At 39.9% G+C, this 18,402-nt stretch overlaps 1 protein-coding gene across 1 annotated transcript in view; it reads left to right on the forward strand.

Annotated features, from left to right (window-relative positions):
* Positions 1-594: 594 nt before the first annotated feature.
* LOC103811414 (ethanolaminephosphotransferase 1-like) overlaps positions 595-18,402 on the forward strand; it is a 40,590-nt gene continuing 22,782 nt past the window's right edge. The window contains exons 1-4 of the mRNA XM_009084383.1: positions 595-657; positions 7,243-7,351; positions 9,449-9,523; positions 16,409-16,677. Coding sequence (XP_009082631.1) covers positions 628-657; positions 7,243-7,351; positions 9,449-9,523; positions 16,409-16,677 — 483 coding nt within the window. The 5' untranslated portion in view covers positions 595-627. The remainder of the gene's footprint in view (positions 658-7,242; positions 7,352-9,448; positions 9,524-16,408; positions 16,678-18,402) is intronic.

Genomic DNA, 18,402 nt, shown 5'->3' on the forward strand with positions numbered 1-18,402 from the left:
TACGTGTGGGGATGTATAAAACACATATATTTACAAGTCTGTCCAACAGGGAAATTTTATTGTGGTAATGAACTGTGCTATTTTAGAGCTTATTTTTATAATAATATTGCCTTACATGAATTAGCACAGAATAAATGCAACTGTGTTACTGTGACAAAAGCTATGTATCTCTGACATATTCTGTATGTTCTGTCTATTCTGCATACTGGCAACGAACTGCTGCTCATACTATGCATTACTGATAAGTGCAAACAAAGGTATTAAATCCAAAGTGTGTTAGAAATACAGAATCTTATCGGATAACTTGTAAAATTAATAAGAATTTAAAAGCAAAATGTGACTGCATAGCTGTTTGTTATTTCAGAAGCCTAAACCTTTGTGTTAGTATATAGAGTCACTAACAGGGTAATTGTAAATGAGCCAGTGCTTTTAAATTAAATTAAACCTGTATGAATGGTCATCAGAATAAAATAAATTTACACCAGTCACACTCAGAGTGATTGCTCTTGGATGCTGAAGGGATATACAGTGCTGAAAAAATAGGCATTGTTCAGTCTTTTGTTTAATGTCTTTGCTTTTTATTCACAGTACAGTGCTGTGGATACAAATCCTTTATCGGTGTACATTATGCAGCCCATCTGGAACAAAATTATTAAGGTAAGAATGCTATTTAATTCAAATTTCACATGTTAATGTAAGAATTTATTTTAAATATAGCATGTATGTTCATGAAAAAATACACACTGATTAGTAAAGCTGAAATTAAGACGTCTGATAAAAGGTAACAAATGTTGTGGGATATATAGCTGTATTTAAGATGAGTATGTTATTTTGAGATGAGGTGGGGTTTTTGGAAAAGAAGGTTTGTTAGGGGTTTTTTCTGTTTGCTATAGAAAAGGCATCCATTGCTTTTTCACATCTTTCATTTGTACATCTTTCATTAAACAGCTTTGCAGACATGGCAGGTTTTACTTAGTACAAATTATTTTTGTGCAGCGTATGCTGCCTAACAGCAGCATGGCTTTACCTCTGTGCTGTGCATATGATTTTATGCAAGCACCGTCTCATTTTCTCCCAGGGGTACTTGCTCGAGGGAGCTCAGCGTTTCTCTAAGAAGCTGAAAATGAGAGCGGTTACCATGATCACCACAGCGATTGGAAGATGGCATCTCTTGAATGCATTACAATCTGCAGTTTTTAAAAATAAACTGCTCACAATTAGTTATGCTGTTGTTGGCAAAAAATAAAAGCTTTGTCTCAGATAAATATGAACTTTATTGATCTCCAAGGAAGCAATGACTTCTGCATCTGCCTCGTTAGAGGAAACACTTAGATTGGAGCAGAGTTGAAAACAAACCTCTGTACAAACAAAAAAGGATGTATGTGGTCAGAGCGGTGTTGGATCTGCCATCTTAGGGTTCTATAATTCAGGTGTTGCTTATTCTTGATATGGCAGGAAAATCATCATCTCTCATTCTTAACCTCAAGGTAATTTAATCAAAAGTGTTTAGATGACCTAACGGAAGAATTAAAAACCAACCCAAACATGGTATGGGAAGCAAGCGATTCAAAGGTGTGACTCTGAAGTCAGTAATTCAATTCAGAGACAGTTTTCATTCCCATCATAATACTGAGGAAAACAATGAGGCAGAAAAGTCCTTCCAGCGCTCTGCCATCTAGCACAGGAGATGAGCAGAGGCTTTACTGTGTAACTGCACTTTGGTTTAGAAGATCTATGGGTAGTCATCTGCTATCAAATTGAAGGGAGAGTATTATTAGTGCAAAACTTACTTTGGAGATAAGTTCTTCTAATGATTGCAGGGGTTTACCAGAAGAAAAGAAACATTCTTGAATGTGCCCACGTAGCATAGTGTGATAGAGCCCATAAAAAATGTAACCTCTCTAGATTCTTTTAAACCTCATTGAATTTTAGGTGAGCACAGTTTAGTTCACCTCCTGATGGAGGAGAACCCAAACCAGAGCACAGGACTGAAAACCTGGGAGATCTGAGTACAAAACCTAGGACTGGAGTGGGTGCTGTCTGTACTTTGCCATTTGGTTTGGTTTGAGCCCTGAAGATTCAGCAATGAATGTTCTGCTTTGCTTTCTGGTGCAAGAGTGTTACAGAATAATTCTCAGTGATGTATTACAAGGATTTAAAGGGAAATTATATTGCTCTCAGCTTTTGTAGAAGTAGTCATCCTAAAGTTAAAAGATACTGCTATGCAGAATCAGAGTCCTGCAGAGGAGCTGGCAATGCACAGAGGGAAAAGCAGTATATAACAGAGATTGCAGTAGAATCAGCTTGGTTGCTCCTAGAGATAAAACTGAGAACTGGGAGAGCACCAAACTTATCGGCCAGAATTTAACTGTAAAAATATTAGTAAGAATTGAAGTTGCTGTGATGGTTTTGTTACTGGCCAGATACTGAAATCAGATGTGGCAGTAACTGTTATTCCAAACTCAGTTCAAGAAAATTCTGGTCATCTGATTACCAAAATACCATTTTTCTCTTGGAGTGCAAGTAAACCAGTGATATCATAATACATGTGATTAAGTCTTATTTTTAGGAGAAATTTTGAATACTCATCCTTGAGTTTTTGTGTAGCTTGTACCTGTTGTAAGCATTATAACTGAGCTATGAGTGTGTCCTAGACTATAATATTCTGTGATGTGGGAAATATTACTGAATTTACATTTTACAATATATAGTCTTATTTAAATAGAACAGTGCATTGCTGTAGGGAGATTGGGATAATTGAGAAAACATTGCACCTAGTATGTTCATTCAAAATTGGGCAGTACAAGATTGCATCTTGATGCCTGGGAAAGGTTATTTGACTCAGTTTAAACCTGCTGATACATCCATTTTCAGGTATGATTCAATTATCTTTTATTTTCTAATCTGGTGAAAATAAGCATTCCACATGGACTATTTTTACCAGATTCTAGAGGGGTTAAAAAAAAAGCAACCTGAAATTCACTGAACCAAGCAAAAAACCCCATAAATCTGTGAGAATAAAGGCTTTGGATTTGGGTCTTGCCTTTCATGTGTCAGCTTAGTCCTGATGGCAACACAAGTTCCTCTGTATTCCATAATACAGAATTTATTGGAAGTCTTGTTTCCTATGTTAGGAGACGTTATCATTCATTTTAAGATGCATTTCCTATGTTATGAGAAATTAGGAAGAGCTTGACATTAAAGAAGGCCTGAGAATTTGTGAGCTGCAAACATGTTGTTGTAATCCACCTCATTTATCTGTGGTGGGGATGCTAGGAAAGCAAAGAATTTGCACTCTTAAGGGAGAAATTCACCTGGAAATCCTAAGCATTACCTTCCTCTCTTCTTCCAAGAATATCTTTCTTATGTATTGTCATGTGCCTGAGTCAGTTTGAGTGTGATTTTTAGATGTGTGCTTAGAAACATGTTGCATCTGGTGCTGAAGCAGAATGTGAAGGGTGATGTCTCATGCTTGGATTCTATAATGGGCTTTAAGTAACGTGACATACACCTGTCCATGGCAGCTTTTTCATGTTGTATCAAACTATGGTAACAATTATATGAATTATAGAATCATAGAATGATTTAGGTTGGAAAAGACCTTTAAGATCATCGACTCCAAATGTTAACCCAGTATGGCCAAGTCCACCACTAAACTGTGTCCTCATGTGCCACATCTACACATCTTTTAAATACTTCTAGGGATGGTGACTCCACCGCTTCCCTGGGCAGCCTGTTCCAATGCTTGACAGCCCTTTCAGTGAAGAAATTTTTCCAGACAGCCAATCTAAACCTCCCCTGGCACAACTTGAGGCTGTTTCTTCTTGTCCTGTCACTTCTTACCCAGGAGAAGAGACCAACTCCCACCTGGCTACAACCTCCTTTCATGTAGTTGTAGAGGGGGATGAGGTTCCCTCTGAGCCTCTATTTCTCTAGGCTAAACAACCCTAACTCCCTCAGCTACTCCTCATAAGACTTGTGGTCTAAACCCTTTGCGAGCTCTGTTGCCCTTCTCTGGACTTGCTCCAGCACCTGAATGTCCTTCTTGTGAGGGGCCCAGAACTGGATGTAGGATTCACGGTGTGGCCTCCCCAGTGCCTAGTACAGGGCTACAATCATTGCCCTGGCCCTGCTGGCCGCACTTTCTGATACAAGCCAGGATATGACACTACAGGGTAGTGATTAACTTTTTCTGCATATTATTTAAAACTATTCTGACTATGCAACTATAGGTATTACATCTTAATTCAATTCTCCATCCTTTTGCTTTTAATTGAGATTTGTACTTTATAGTAAAACCCAGTCTTGTGCTCTCTGACAGATAATGGGTAGTATTAGCTACTACATGAACTGCGTATTCCTCCTGTATTTGTGTTCATGAGAAATCACATTTGTGCAGGACAATGAGAGGAAAAGGAGGAAATCCCACTGGGATACGCAGGTGTATGGCAGCTTCACTGAAGTCAATTAAACTTCCCTCTGTTGCCTTTATGAATTTTGATTTTATCACTAGAATTGCACAGGAGTAGAATTTTAGTGGTCTCAAGTGACTTAGTTAAGTTTGAACAGTGTGTTATATAAGTATGTACTGTTTATTATCCAAATAATTGGTATATTAAAGCATTTGCTGTTTGTTTGAAGGCTTTTAGTGTGAATGGCTGTAGATCTGCTAAAACAGAAATCAATATTTTATGGAACTAAAAGTTTTTTGCAAAGTTCAAGCATACAAAGGTTTTTCCAGAGGGCAAATGGGGTTCTCCCCAGAGGCACCTGCAGTTGTATTAATCATGTCATGCATTGATGCATTGGACTTCTCCTTCTCCTGTCTGTTATAATAAAGATTGTAGTCTATCCTTCTATAGGATACTGGTAAATTCAGGCTGTATTTTACCAGGATGTGTAAGAAGTTAGTCCTGAACACCCTGTGATTTTTGAGTTATGAAATAGGGTGATGGTAGTGTAATGCCAGCAAAAAGGATAAGGGGCATTAAATATAACAAAAGGGATTTTGCACCTGGAACACTTTCCAAATACCCAGACAGATGAGGTTCTGTAAGATTCAAAAGAACATGCTTAGCGGTTTAACTGCAGGAGAGTGTTTTCCTGAGGACAGAACTCCTGTAACTTTTTCATGGCGTGTCTGTTTGCCGAAGAGATTGCAAGTACAACAACATCCTTTGATGATTTCCTTCTTAAAATACATGATGTTAGCAAGAAAGTGGGTTAAAAAAAAGCTTTGTTGTGTTTGCATGGTATAAGCATAAATTATTTCCTGTACGAACTTAATAATGACATCGTGACTATTTAGAACGATGGCCATAATTAGAAAGCAGATGTCTGTGGTACCCCACTTGATTTAATAGTCAATGGCTCTTATGAGTAGTACAGAAGAAGTCAGTCATCTTAAAACAATACATTGATGGCATCCCTATATCCATGTATCATCCACAGTGTCTTAGCACACTGTTCTGATCTATGGTTTGGATTTAAAGAGACAAATCTAGAATTTTTTTCAGTGTCTGTCCTTCTTATTTCATGTAAGGTCATAAGCATCAGTTAAATTCCCCAGCAGGAGTTTGATCTTCTGCATCCTCAGGTAGATGTGCCACTGTTGCTGCATGCCGAGTGTGCAGTCAGTGTAAGAACAGGGAACTGTGCAGTGAAAGGTTCCTTCTTAGGTGTTCTCCAAAAGGAACTTCAGAGGATATTTGCTCTCCCTTTACTTAGAGGTTTAGATTTGGGCTTTGGAACCCTCAGAATAATAGATATGTTAATTTTTTTTATTGTAGCTGTATGCATTCCATGATGTGTTTTAAATACTGTAAGAGCTGACATACAGTGTTTTAAAATTAGAGATAAAATCCTGGTGATAAGGAAAGCAGCTATCAGATATAGTAGTTTTCTCAATGTTTTTATAGAAAACGTCTAAGAAACGTAACGGGAAAATCTTCAGGAATTTAAATCTGTTTTGCGGAAGTTTACACTGCAGACTGTACACCAATTTCTCCTGAATAGAAAAAGAGGATCTAGTCAGGATAATTAATCAGTCCAAGCATTTGAATTTTATGAGTAAATTTTTCATATAGTAATAGGATATAGGAAATGTAAAGATGTATACAAATTAGTATGTATTTGTCTGTCTGTCCACCTAGTTTGTCCAGAGAAATGAAGAAAACATTTGATTTCAAAACTATTATTAGTATCTGAAATGACTGGACTTTTTTTTTCCCAGTATTGTCTTGTAATATTTTATAGTGTTGAAGTACTTTATAGACATTTTTATTCCTTAGACACCTCAAAGAATTTGGTTATAAGCCTTGAATATTTTTTTATTTTAAATATATTAATAATATGTCTGAGTTATGGTAATAGTTGACAGTATATCTCCAAACACTGTCTAAAAATCATAGAGAAAGCTGTTTATGCTATTTAAAAAAAATTTGCTGGGAAACTGTTACTTGGCAAGAGTGTTCCCAAAAGAGATTAAAAAAAAATTTGCCGGGAAACTGTTACTTGGCAAGAGTGTTCCCAAAAGAGATCCTGCTTGCAGTGTAAGGAGCACCTTAAAGCTGCAGGGGAGGAGTGGCTGAGAATGGCTACGGGAGCAAAGAATTAGAGGTTTAGGTGAGACAGTGTCCTTTTCAGCACCCTAAAACATAAAACGAATTAATGGAGTGTTTATAGTTTAAGGGATACGCTGGTAGAAAGTTACTATCTAGAGAAGTAGGGAGCTGCTTGTAACGGGGAGATCTTCTGAATCGAAAAGTGTGACACGCTCAGGGGCTGATTTTGTTGATGTTGTGAGTTAGAAATTATTGCAGTATTTTAGAAAGGGAAATTTCCTTGTTACAGCGTGGGAATAGAATGCTTAAAACATCCTGCCACGTGGATGCTGAGTTACCACACTGGGGTGCTGCAGTCCTCTTTCAGTTCTGACACAGATGATCGCAGGAAGCTCTCCTACGTGCCCGGGGAAGTAAGGATAACGTACAACAGAGGGAATACAGCGTTTTTAAATGCCATTCTTGCTGCAGTCACGAAGATCAGGCAAAATCATTGCATTTGAAGAGAAATTTCAGAAGTGAAAACTCTACTATAATTTGAAAATGGGAAAATATGCACCAATCTGAACATTGCTGCTGTCATGTACAGACTTCTTTCCTAATAAGAAATGTTTAATTAAAATAAGACATACAACTTGAAATACAGTTTTTCTGAGATGTTTTTCTTTCTCTTTAACAGATAGTGCCTTTGTGGATTGCTCCCAACCTGTTAACATTCTCTGGATTTGGCATGATCTTATTTAATTATTTTCTAATTTCTTTTTATGACTGGGACTACACTGCCTCAGGTAAATATCCTCACTTAATTTTTCAGAGTATGTGAACTACTTACACTTCTGAATGTTACAGGGAGGTATCAGACACTTGAATCTTCCACGCATTCCCTTAATGAGGTTCCATGTGCATATGGGAGAATCTGACCTCACACATGGCATTATAAATTTAGATCATTTTGTTGAAAAATCTTGTTCCATTTTATCCCTAAAATGGCTTTCAGCATATGCTGCTTGAAGTCTATGATAATATCTCATTTTATTTAAAGTTTATTTCAGGCTTTAAATACACAGCCAAAACCTACCCCAATGTTCTGCATAAATTTTTCATTGGTTTCACATTTCCTAATACCTAAATTGATGCCTGAACGAGTTAATTTCCCTTTCATTACTCCACGCACACATATACCCAGCACTGAGAACTGCTTCTAGACAAAGAAGACACAGTTTCTCAGTAAACGTCTCTCCAAATTATGAGTTTCAAAGTCCAAGTCCCTATTTGCTCCTCATGGTAGACCAAGTCAGAAGCTTTTTGGAGCTGATTGTAGGGCGTGTTCAGTTCTGAGCTTCTCAGACCAGCTCTTGGAGCCTACAGAAAGGAGTAAGCATCTTCCAGGGGATTAATATTTAAAAGATATATAAATGTACATATATTCTGTAGGTATATAAAAAGCTCAGTGAAGACAACACTTCTGTTTCCTGAAACAACTGTGTTTAGCTGCCCTTACTTTTTTTACGCCTGTGGTTAGATTCAGGAGGTGCCCTTAGGTGTGGGCTGTTTGTACGTTTATCATAACAGTTCTAGAGGCAGGGATACTTGTTAGCAGATTTGGTTCAGAAGTAATCCAGTATGAGCATTAAGTTCTCAGGGCCAGCTTGTTGTATAGTTGTCTGGCCTCATTTTTAAATACTTGGGGTGGTATTTTTTCAATGCAGCTGATACTTACCAAGTTCTGTAATAAAAGAGCATCCAGAACAGATCTTTTTAATGGGATGATGTTATTTTGATACATTCACAGTAGATGTACATGGAACTTGAAGACATTTCAAAGGGTGATTGTGTCTGTTAGAGCTGAGACCTCTATGTGCAGTTTGCAAGCCTCTTCTCGATTTCACTTGAGAACAAGGCCCATCATTTCTCAATTGACTGAAAACGTTCATGCAATCCAATGAGCCTTTTGAGTATCATATATCAATCCCATACCTAGGATCAGAAATAAAAGTCTTAATTTCCTGAACATCTGGTTTTCATTCTACAGTTTGCAGATTTGCAGCTAGGAGTCAGGAATTGCCATGTTTTCTTTCAGAATGGCAAGATGAAGCATTGAGAGGAAGGTAGTCAGGGCACTGCTTTAGGTGCTGGCATCTCCCTGTTCAGCAAGGATGCACCTCTGTATTGAGGAATTCCCTGTGTTTAGTGCCAGAAACCTGAGAGGACTTTGCTTTTACAGTTGTTTAGTGCTGTTTAGTTGTTGGTGCAGTGCTTGCTGGATTATGTTTAGCTTAAATAGAACAGTCTTTGGAAAAAGGATTGATTTCTTTAAAAGAGCAATAACCTCAGGTTAATGCTATCAGCAGAGCAAGAACAGAACCCTGGGATCTGTCCAATTCAACTTTCTTTTACTTTTTCTTGAGGAAAAAAAAAAAGGTGCTAATATCTGTCCTAGCCTAAGGACAAAAACTTCCTGTTCAGACCTGTGTGGTAAAACTGCTGCATAAACCCCAGGCTGACACTATCAGGCTTGAAAACTACTCTTTTTTTTTGCCTCTAGATATTGCATAAACATTAACTAATTTGTTGATGTATAGTCTTTCCATGACCTGTGAAAATTTTTGCCTAGTTACTGTAATTGTTTAGTGCAATACTACAGTCATTTCAGGACCAGAACAACTCTACCTTACCTTCTCTCCTTTAAGGTGTACACACATTAACGTCAGCTCAGTGCTTATTTGGCAGAGCTCACTGATGCCTGAAGGTCAGAAAGAAGTATTTCGCTCTGTTTGATGCAGTGGGTTAATCAGTGGCAGCTTGTTTGTTCATATGTGCATATCTTGGTGGATTTCTTTGATGTTAACTACTCTTACACTGACTCACTACCCCATTTATTTCAGGTACCAGTCCTGGACTTGTTCCCACTTGGGTGTGGCTTTTCAGTGCTTTTACCACCTTTTGTGCTTACGCTTTAGGTAATGTACAATGAAATAATTTACACATCCATTGTCTTCATAGAGTTTTATCTTCATTAGTGCTGATTCTGAGATAGAGGCATTGTGGTTAAATTATTGATTCCTTTACAAAACAGTTCTCTGAGATTTTAAAAAAAACCACAAAAAACATTCATAAGACTTAATATGCTGTTTGGGTTTTGTTTTTTTTTAATAAAGTTATATATTAGAGGCTCTTATCCCTCTTCAAAGTTCAAATTATTTCAGGGGAACAGTGGAAATCATTATGTAGCAGCGGTCCCTGAGCGACAGAATGGTTTGGGTTGGAAGGGTCCTTAAAGATCACAACCCCCTTGCCATGGGCAGGAATACCTTCCACTAGACCAGGTTGCTTAAAGCCCCATCCAAACTGGCCTTCAACATTTCTAGGGATGGATTATCTGCAACTTCTCTAGCCAACCCAAGTGTCTCACCACCCTCAGAGTAAAGAAGCCCAATCCAGTGTCTCACCACCCTCAGAGTAAAGAATTTCTTCCTAGTATCTAATCTAAACCTACTGTCTTTGTTTGAACCAATTCTCCCTTGTCCTATCCCCACATGCCCATGTGAAATGCCCCTCTCCATTGAAGGCCCCCTTTAGGTACTGGAAGGGAGCCTTCTCATCTCCAGGCTGAACAGCCCCAACTCTCTCTGCTTGTCTTCATAGGAGAGTCTGTTTGGTTTCATAAAAATCTTTGGCCCTCGATGATGGCGTTCTGAGAAGCTCCCTGACACCAGCATTAGCAGAGGGTGCTTTCAAAGACAGAAAAAATAAAGGGCAAGGCAGAGAAAAGGGAAGCTGTTAGGCACTTCAGTGCTTATGGTGTGTGTCAGGAGAGATGGCATGAATGTGATGACAGGCCTGAGATTCTTATGGAGATGAAATACCATTTTTTTTCTTACTTCTTGCTTTTTTCCTCCCATAACACTACACCCCAGTTTCATATTCCATTTTTACTTTTTTATGCCATGCCAGGACTCTATTCATAGGTACATTGCACCTTGCTGTGGAGTGGTGTGAAGACTTGACCTGAACTGATGCAGATCTGGGAGTGAGATCCACATTAGCATGACTTTTTTTGCTTTCTCTTCAAAAGCTACCTCATTCCAAACTAGTCTCTCCACAACATGGTGCAACAGAGTTAATTTTTGGGTGGACTCAAGGTGGTATATTTATGTATACTGCACAGTGCTGTGTAAAAAGGGTCCAGGAAGGCTGGATGTACTGAGGAAGGAAATCTTACAGGTACAGGAGCAGGCTCTCCTTATCACTAAAAGATGAGCTGCTGGAGAAGAAGACCAGCCTGTCTGAATAGGGAGCTTTTGCTGGAACTCAGGTGAAAAAAGAGTTTATGGCCTTGGGAAGAAGGGGCAGACAACTCAGGAAGAGTACAGGGATGTCATTAGGTCATGTAGAGAGAAAATCAGAATGATGAAAGCTCAGCTAGAACTCAGTCTGCCCACTGCTGTGAAAGATACTACAAAGTGGTTTTTAAAATACATAAACAAAAAAGAGAGGGCCAAGGAAAATCTCCATCCTTTATTGGATGCAAAGGGAAATATTGTAACCATGGATGAGGAAAAGGCTGAGGTACTTAATGCCTTCTTTGCCTCAGTCTTCAACAGTAAGACCAGGTGTCCTCAGGGTACCCCAGCCCCATAGCTGGTAGACAGAGAGGGAGGGGAAACAGAATAAACCCCCTGTAACCCAGGAGCAAGTAGTTAGTGACCTGCTGTGCCACTTAGATGCTCAAAGTCTCTGGGGCCAGATGGGACCCACCCAACAGGATTGAGGGAGCTGTCGGAAGCGCTTGCCAAACCCCTCCATCTTGTGGTTAACCAGGGAGATCCCAGATGTTTGGAGGTTGGCCAATGTGACGCCCATGTGCAAGAAGGGTTGGAAGGAGGATTTGGGGAACTATAGGTCTGTCAGTCTGACCTCTAAGACAGGGAAGATCATGGAGCAGGTCATCTTGAGGGCCATCACATAGCATGTTTGGGACAACCTGGAGATCAGCTCCAGCCAGCATGGGTTAAGAAAGGGCAAGTCCTTCTTGATCAACCTGATCTCCTTTTATGACCTGGTGACCCACCTAGTGGATGAGCAAAAGGCTGTGGGTATTATGTACTTGGACTTCAGTAAAGCCTTCAATATTGTCTCCCCCAGCATTCTTCTGGAGAAGCTGGCAGGCCATGGCTTGGACAGGCGCACTTCTCACTGGATTAAAAAGTGACTGGATGGCTAGGGCCAGAGAGTGATGGTGAATGGAGTTAAGTCCAGTTGGTGGCTGGTCACTAGTGAAGTTCCCCAGGGCTCAGTATTGGGGAGCTCTGTTTAATATCTTTATTGATGATTTGGACAAGGGGATCTATTGCACCCTGACTAGGTTCTCAGGCAACACTAATCTGGATGGGAGTGTGGATCTGCTGGAGGGCAGAAAGGCTCTGCAGAGGGATCTGGACAGGCTGGATTGTTGGGCCAAGGCCGATTGTATCAGGTTCAATAAGGTGAAGTGTTGGGTCCTGCACTTGGATCACAACAGCCCCATGCAGTGCTACAGGCTGGGGGAAGTGTGGCTGATAAGTGGCCCAGTGGAAAAGGACTGGTCGACAGCCCATTAAACATGAGTCAGCGGTGTGCCCAGGTAGCCAAGAAGGCCAGTGGCATCCTGGCTCGTATCAGAAATAGTGTGGCCACAGAACTAGGGTGGTGATTGTCCCTCTGCACTCTGTTGAGGCTGTATCTTGAATCCCGTGTCCAGGTCTGGGCCCCTAACATCAAGAAAGATATTGAGGTGCTGGAATGTGTCCAGAGAAGGACAACAGAGCTGATGAAGGGTCTGGAGCACAAATCTTATGGGGAGCAGCTGAGGGAGATGGGGGTGTTTAGCCTGGAGAAAATGAGGCTCATGGGGTGACCTTATCACTCTCTACAACTGCCTGAAAGGAAGCTGTAACCAGGTGAAAGTCAATCTCTTCTTCCAGGCAACTAGTGATAGGACAAGAGGACATAGCCTCAGATTGCACCAGGGGAGGTTCAGGTTGGACATCAGGAAGGAATTTTTCATTGAAAGGGTTGTTTAGCATTGGAATGGGCTGGATGGGGAGGTGGTGGAGTCAACATCCCTGAAAGTGTTCAAGAAATGAGTGGATGTGGCACTTAGTGTTATGGTTTAGTTGACATGGTTGGTGTTCAGTCAGAGGTTGGACTCTATGATCTTGAAGGTCTTTTCCAAGCTTAATGATTCTATTCTGTTATTCTAAATATAAACTCTTACTGGAGCTGTTTCTTGTAAGGCCATTGCAGAATGTAGCCATACATTTGTGTGCCATGCTAGAGATACTCAGGCTATACACAGATGTGTTCTACGTGTATGCTGCAGTGCAATGCAAAGGCTCTGACCACTTTTGGAATCAGATCCATGCATATAGAGCCATCTTGATTAACCTGGGGTACCCCCTTGTGCAGACATAACCCTCTGCATTGTAAATGCCTTGGCATTTCTATTCAAGTGATGAGTTAGTGCCAAAATTATTTCGTCCAGAATTTCTTTGTATTTGTACCATAAAAAAGCACTGGGACAGCTGTCCCTTGAAGCTGACTACTTGTTGGATTTCCCTAACAGCTCTCTATAATCATTATCAGAAGCAGCAGTTTCTTTTGCAAAACCCATGTTTTATGTAATTGTATGGAATTTAATGAAATGGCTATTGTTCCATAAATAGGAATTACATATTGGAGCTGTTACTGTATGATACTCCAGAAAGCTCATTGGAAGTTCAGCTTCTGAGATTCTTAATGTAGATGGTATTTGCCAGTGAGGCCTATAGTTCTTAGTACTTGGAAGGCAAGGAATACAATGTTGACAGTCAAAGCTATGATGAACTAATGTATATGTAGATTTTTATGTCTGCTGTCCAAGCCACTTCATGAAGTATTTAGTCTCAGATTTAATTCTGCATGGCCAAAGTTTTCCCTTTGGAAGACTGCGAAGAGCCATAATAACTAACCAAATATGCAGCTGTAATCTCTCTCAGCTTCTTTTTAATGATACAGTTACTCTCTCCAATTCCCTAGCATGCTGCTCTTTTTTCTCCCCCTTTTTTAAGGTGGTTTGCTATCTTCCCTTTCCATAACACAGAGTACTCTTTGCTGTTATTTTGCATTCCACTCTTTAAAAGTTATATAAACTTTAACAAAACTGAATATTTGTGAAGCTTTAGGAGACAAAATCATAATTAAAGAATTCTAAAGCAATGCAAGCCTGGGACAGTGTATGTCCACTACTGAACATGCACCATTGTGGGTGTGAATGATTTCAAACTGACACCTCCACCAGAAAATATTTTCAGTCTCTTAAGAAGCTAATGAAACTACATGGAAAATGTAGTTGAAGATTTTTGAAAGTCTGATTTTATGTATGTGTCATATAGTTCCTGTATTTTTCTCCTTGCCCATTGTAATTAGAAGTACTGTATTTTATAACACCATTATAAGCCTCTTTTACCTAAACTAAAGTTCTTGCAAAATGAGAACCACTCTTTCACTGTGATGTACATATTTTAGTATCTAATGTGAATATGCTTTTGTGACAACCTAAAATAATTTATGAACAGACAAATCTTCCAACATTCTCATTTTTAAAAAGTAAAAGCTCTGCTGTTCAGGCTTATTTACATACTTATTTGCTAGTTAAGTTTCAGAAGTATTCTTTAATGGTAGGAGGAATTTCTGCATTTATAGCAACATTATTTAAGTAACCTCAAGCTTACAGTTTTCTTTCTGTGCATTGTAGTAAGATGCTGAAAATTCAATGGTAATGTTAATAGAGAGAGAATGTGTCTCTAGAAGGGAGCAAACTATATTTGAAATCCTCTATGAGATACTTAATTTTTAGAGTTGTGAGAACTGTCTCAAGAGATTTGTATTTGAGCGGAGGATATCTCACAGCTGCTTAGGTATTACAATAGAGAGATAGCCTAAAATCTGTACAAAATGAAATCCCATGTTTTCCTGCTTTAGGTCCCTGAAGTACATTTACATTAAACAAAACTCAGAGTACTGCCAAATAATCTGGAGGAGTAAAGTAGCATATGATCCATAGCAGCTGTGGAGTCTTTGGTCTCACTCTGCTGAGTCGTACCTCTAGTCAGTTTTGGGTTGTTAAAGCTATCAATAGCCAATAATTGTTAGCTGTACTACCTTCCAAGTAACATTAAAAATTAAAAAAACCCCTCCATGTTATTTTGAGATTCAGGACGAGAAGAAGTAATCTGTAAGGTTTGTTCTGTGTGCATTTTCCTAAGAGGTTCATCCTGCATCTTTATGCTTGACTTTTAGAGGAAAATATTTCTCACCAGCACAGTCTCAGAGAACAGCCTAAGGGTATGGTTTGGCAATACAACTAAGAAAGGTTACAGCTGCTAGACCCCCTCCCTCCTCCCTGTATACATCACCCCTCCCTTGTGCCATCTCCCTTGCTTTTTGTACCATTCGCAGCACCAATTTTGTTCAGTGACCCAGAAGAAAACATGTTTGCTGCCTTTCCACCAGCTGAACAGGCTACAGGTCCCCCTGTTCAACAGCAGTGAGCTGTCAGATCAGCTCAAACCATATTGCCCAACTACATCCTCAGAGTGAGGTCCAGTACAGTGTTTGAGCATCTTTCAAGCACTCAGGTATTAAAAGTGATCAACACATAATGCACCTTAACAAGGTATTCTTGGAATCATAGAGTCATACCTTTCAGAAAAGACCTTGGAGATCATCAAGCCCACCCATTAACACAGCACTGCCAAGTCCACCATGTCCCCAAGTGCAACATCTACACATCTTTCAAATGCCTCCAGGGATGCCACTTCCATGGGCAGCCTGTTCCAATGCTCGGCAACCCTTTCAATGAAGAAAGTTTTCCTAATACACAATCTAAACTTCAACTGGGACAACTTCAGGCCATTTCCTCTTGTCCTATCACTTGTTGCCTAGAAGAGACCAGCCCCCACCTGGCTACAACCTCTTTCAGGTAGTTGTAGAGAGCAATCAGTCACCCCTGAGCCTCATTTTCTCTAGGCTAATCACCCCAGCTCCTTCAGCCACTCCCCATAAGACTTGTGCTCCAGACCCTTCACCAGCTCCGTTGCCCTTCTCTGGACATGCTCCAGCACCTCAATGTCCTCTTCGTATTGAGGTGCCCAGAACTGAACATGGGATTCCAGGTGTGGCCTCGCCAGTGGCAAGCACAGGAGAGCAGTCCTGCTGGCTACACTATTTCCCATACAAGCCAGGATGGCATTGGTCACCTTGGCCACCTGGGCGCATTCTCGTATACTAAGATTTCAACCAAAAGACACTTTAAAATATACGTAGGCATAAATACAAATTTTGTGAAATTTTCTGCTTGAGGCTGTCACGTAACTGTTAGTCATTGAGGCATTTAGCATCAGGCAACTTAAACGCCTTAGTGAATTTCCCTCACAAGTGGTCTGAAGGCTCAGAGGGTCCACAACACCAATGGAGAGGCAAGAAGCCCTATGGACACTTTTTAGCACTTGAAACTGATTGCAAGGACTGACATAAAACCATTTACAGACTACTGGGGCAGTAATTAAGACTTGTCTTGCTAAAGCTCACAAGGATGAGCATTTAGTTTCAAAGCTGAGGTAAGGACAGAAGAATTACTTGATAACTGAAACAAGTATTTTATGAGCAATCCTAACCTGTTGGTATTGAGAAGTTTGCTGTGCTTCAGTTTGCTGTCATTGGTGTATTTTTCCCATATGTTATATATGGCAGTAGCGAAGTGTATATGAAGAAAGTTGCTCCTTTTGTTGTGCTCTAATTCTTTTTTCCTTTTCCGATATTTCTAGACTCCATAGATGGGAAACATGCTCGAAGGACTCATTCCAGTACTCCTCTGGGAGAACTATTTGACCATGGTCTGGATAGCTGGGCTACCTCCATTTTTGTCCTTTCTTTTTTCTCTGTCTGTTCCCGTGACAATGGGAAGACTGGAGTTTCTGTATATACAATGTATATATATTTAAGCATTGTCCTGTTTAACTTCATGTGTTCCCACTGGGAGAAATACAACACAGGAGTTCTTTTTCTTCCTTGGGGATACGATATAAGCCAAGTGGTAAGTATTTATCATTCTTGTTTTGATTTTATCTTTTTAAACTACATTAGTGTTTTCATAATATTAAAGAAATAGAAAAATAGAGCTCAAGGCAAATATATTTGGCTGAGATATTGAAATATGTGAAACTGCATAACCCTGAAAGAAATGCAGAAATATTTCTCGCATTTGCAATAAAGGGGATACTCTTGAGCAGGTTGTCATCATCAGAGATTCATTGCCTTGCAGGAGATAAAAGACTTGCAGTAAGCTTAGCATCCAGATAGTGCCCATGAGAATGTCATTTAACTGCATTTGATTTGTGGTATTAACAAGAATTATTATGCTATCTGAAGCCATAAGCGATTTTTTTTTTCTCCCAACAGTGGGTTCTGAGGCATGATGTAAAATAGCCCTATTAGTACCTATTAACAGTGATTACACTGCTATACACTATTAGACTTTCTCAATTCTACCCCATTTTACATCAAATATGGTAATGGAAGTAGCATTGTACCTTTACAGCAAGTATTAACGGTTGTCAAGTGAGTTCTACCCTTGAAAAAAAGTCAAAGTCATGTCATGGATTTCAAAAAGTTGTAGTGGATGTCATTCAGTAACATGGATTATGTATCAGCCCACAGTCAGTCCCAGCTGAGCTCTTGACTGGTTTACAACCCTACCCTGAGGTGCACCTCTTCAGAAATGTGCCCAGGGCACCATGGCAAGTGATGTCCTCAGTGTACAAATGAGTAGCAGTAGTAACAAGCTCAGTGCACTGCCAAGGGCCCAGCACTGGGATTTCTGGGCTGGCTTATTTTTTTCTTAGACAGTCAAGCTCTTGCAGCCTGAAGAGCACAGTAATGGCCTTCTGAGCTTCCTGTCACAGGCATGAGATGAAAGGTATAGCCAAATATACATAATTGAAAAGAAGTTTGACAAATACTCAAATATGTTTTAATGGAAATCTAGTATTTGAATTAATGGCTGCAGATGTATTGCTGTAAACATAATCAGAATCCAGCGGTTTCTCAGAGATGGTGGTCCAGCTGTGGTGCATCTGTGTTGTCCCTTAGAAGAAAGTAGGTTCTGGGAGAAGAAGTTGGCTCAACACTAAGACATTAGGCATCCAGCTGGTCTGCAAGTTGCAGCCATGTCTGTGTAAGGCTTCCTAGTGAAGCTCTTCCAGCAGGAGAGGAATAGCTATATTCAAACCAATTTTACTTGTTGCTCAGATGATCACTGTACTTGTGAATGTTTAGAAAGCTCTGCTGGATTGCTACGGCATCCAAACTGTATTGGTGGTTAAATATGGGAATGGGTATCAACTGGCAGAGTAGTACTGTTAACTCAGTGCCTATGCCTCTGGCACTGCTTTCCTGTCTGGGAAGTAATGGTAATAACATTTCCCTGCCTGACAGATTTGTGGTAAGGCTGAATGTCAGTAAAGTTTGTAAACTGCTTTGATTAACTGGGATGCAAGGTGCTAACAAGTGCTATTTCCTGTTCCCCTCTGATGCTGAGTTGCTGTCCTGCATGCTTGCTTACTAGGAACTTCTGTGATGATTTGGCTACAGTCAAAGTGATATGCTTGTAAATGTAAGGATTTTTTTGATGCTCTTTAGCACAATCATCAACAGTGCTGTGTACTGTGGAAATCCCTGTATGTCAGTTTTCCCACCTGTAAAAAGTTGCTTCTGTAGTTGTGATTGCCTATGAACAAGGACAAGACAGGATTCGTAGCTC

The sequence above is a fragment of the Acanthisitta chloris genome, unplaced genomic scaffold, assembly GCF_000695815.1.
Source record: "Acanthisitta chloris isolate BGI_N310 unplaced genomic scaffold, ASM69581v1 scaffold12091, whole genome shotgun sequence".
Classification (NCBI taxonomy): domain Eukaryota; kingdom Metazoa; phylum Chordata; class Aves; order Passeriformes; family Acanthisittidae; genus Acanthisitta; species Acanthisitta chloris.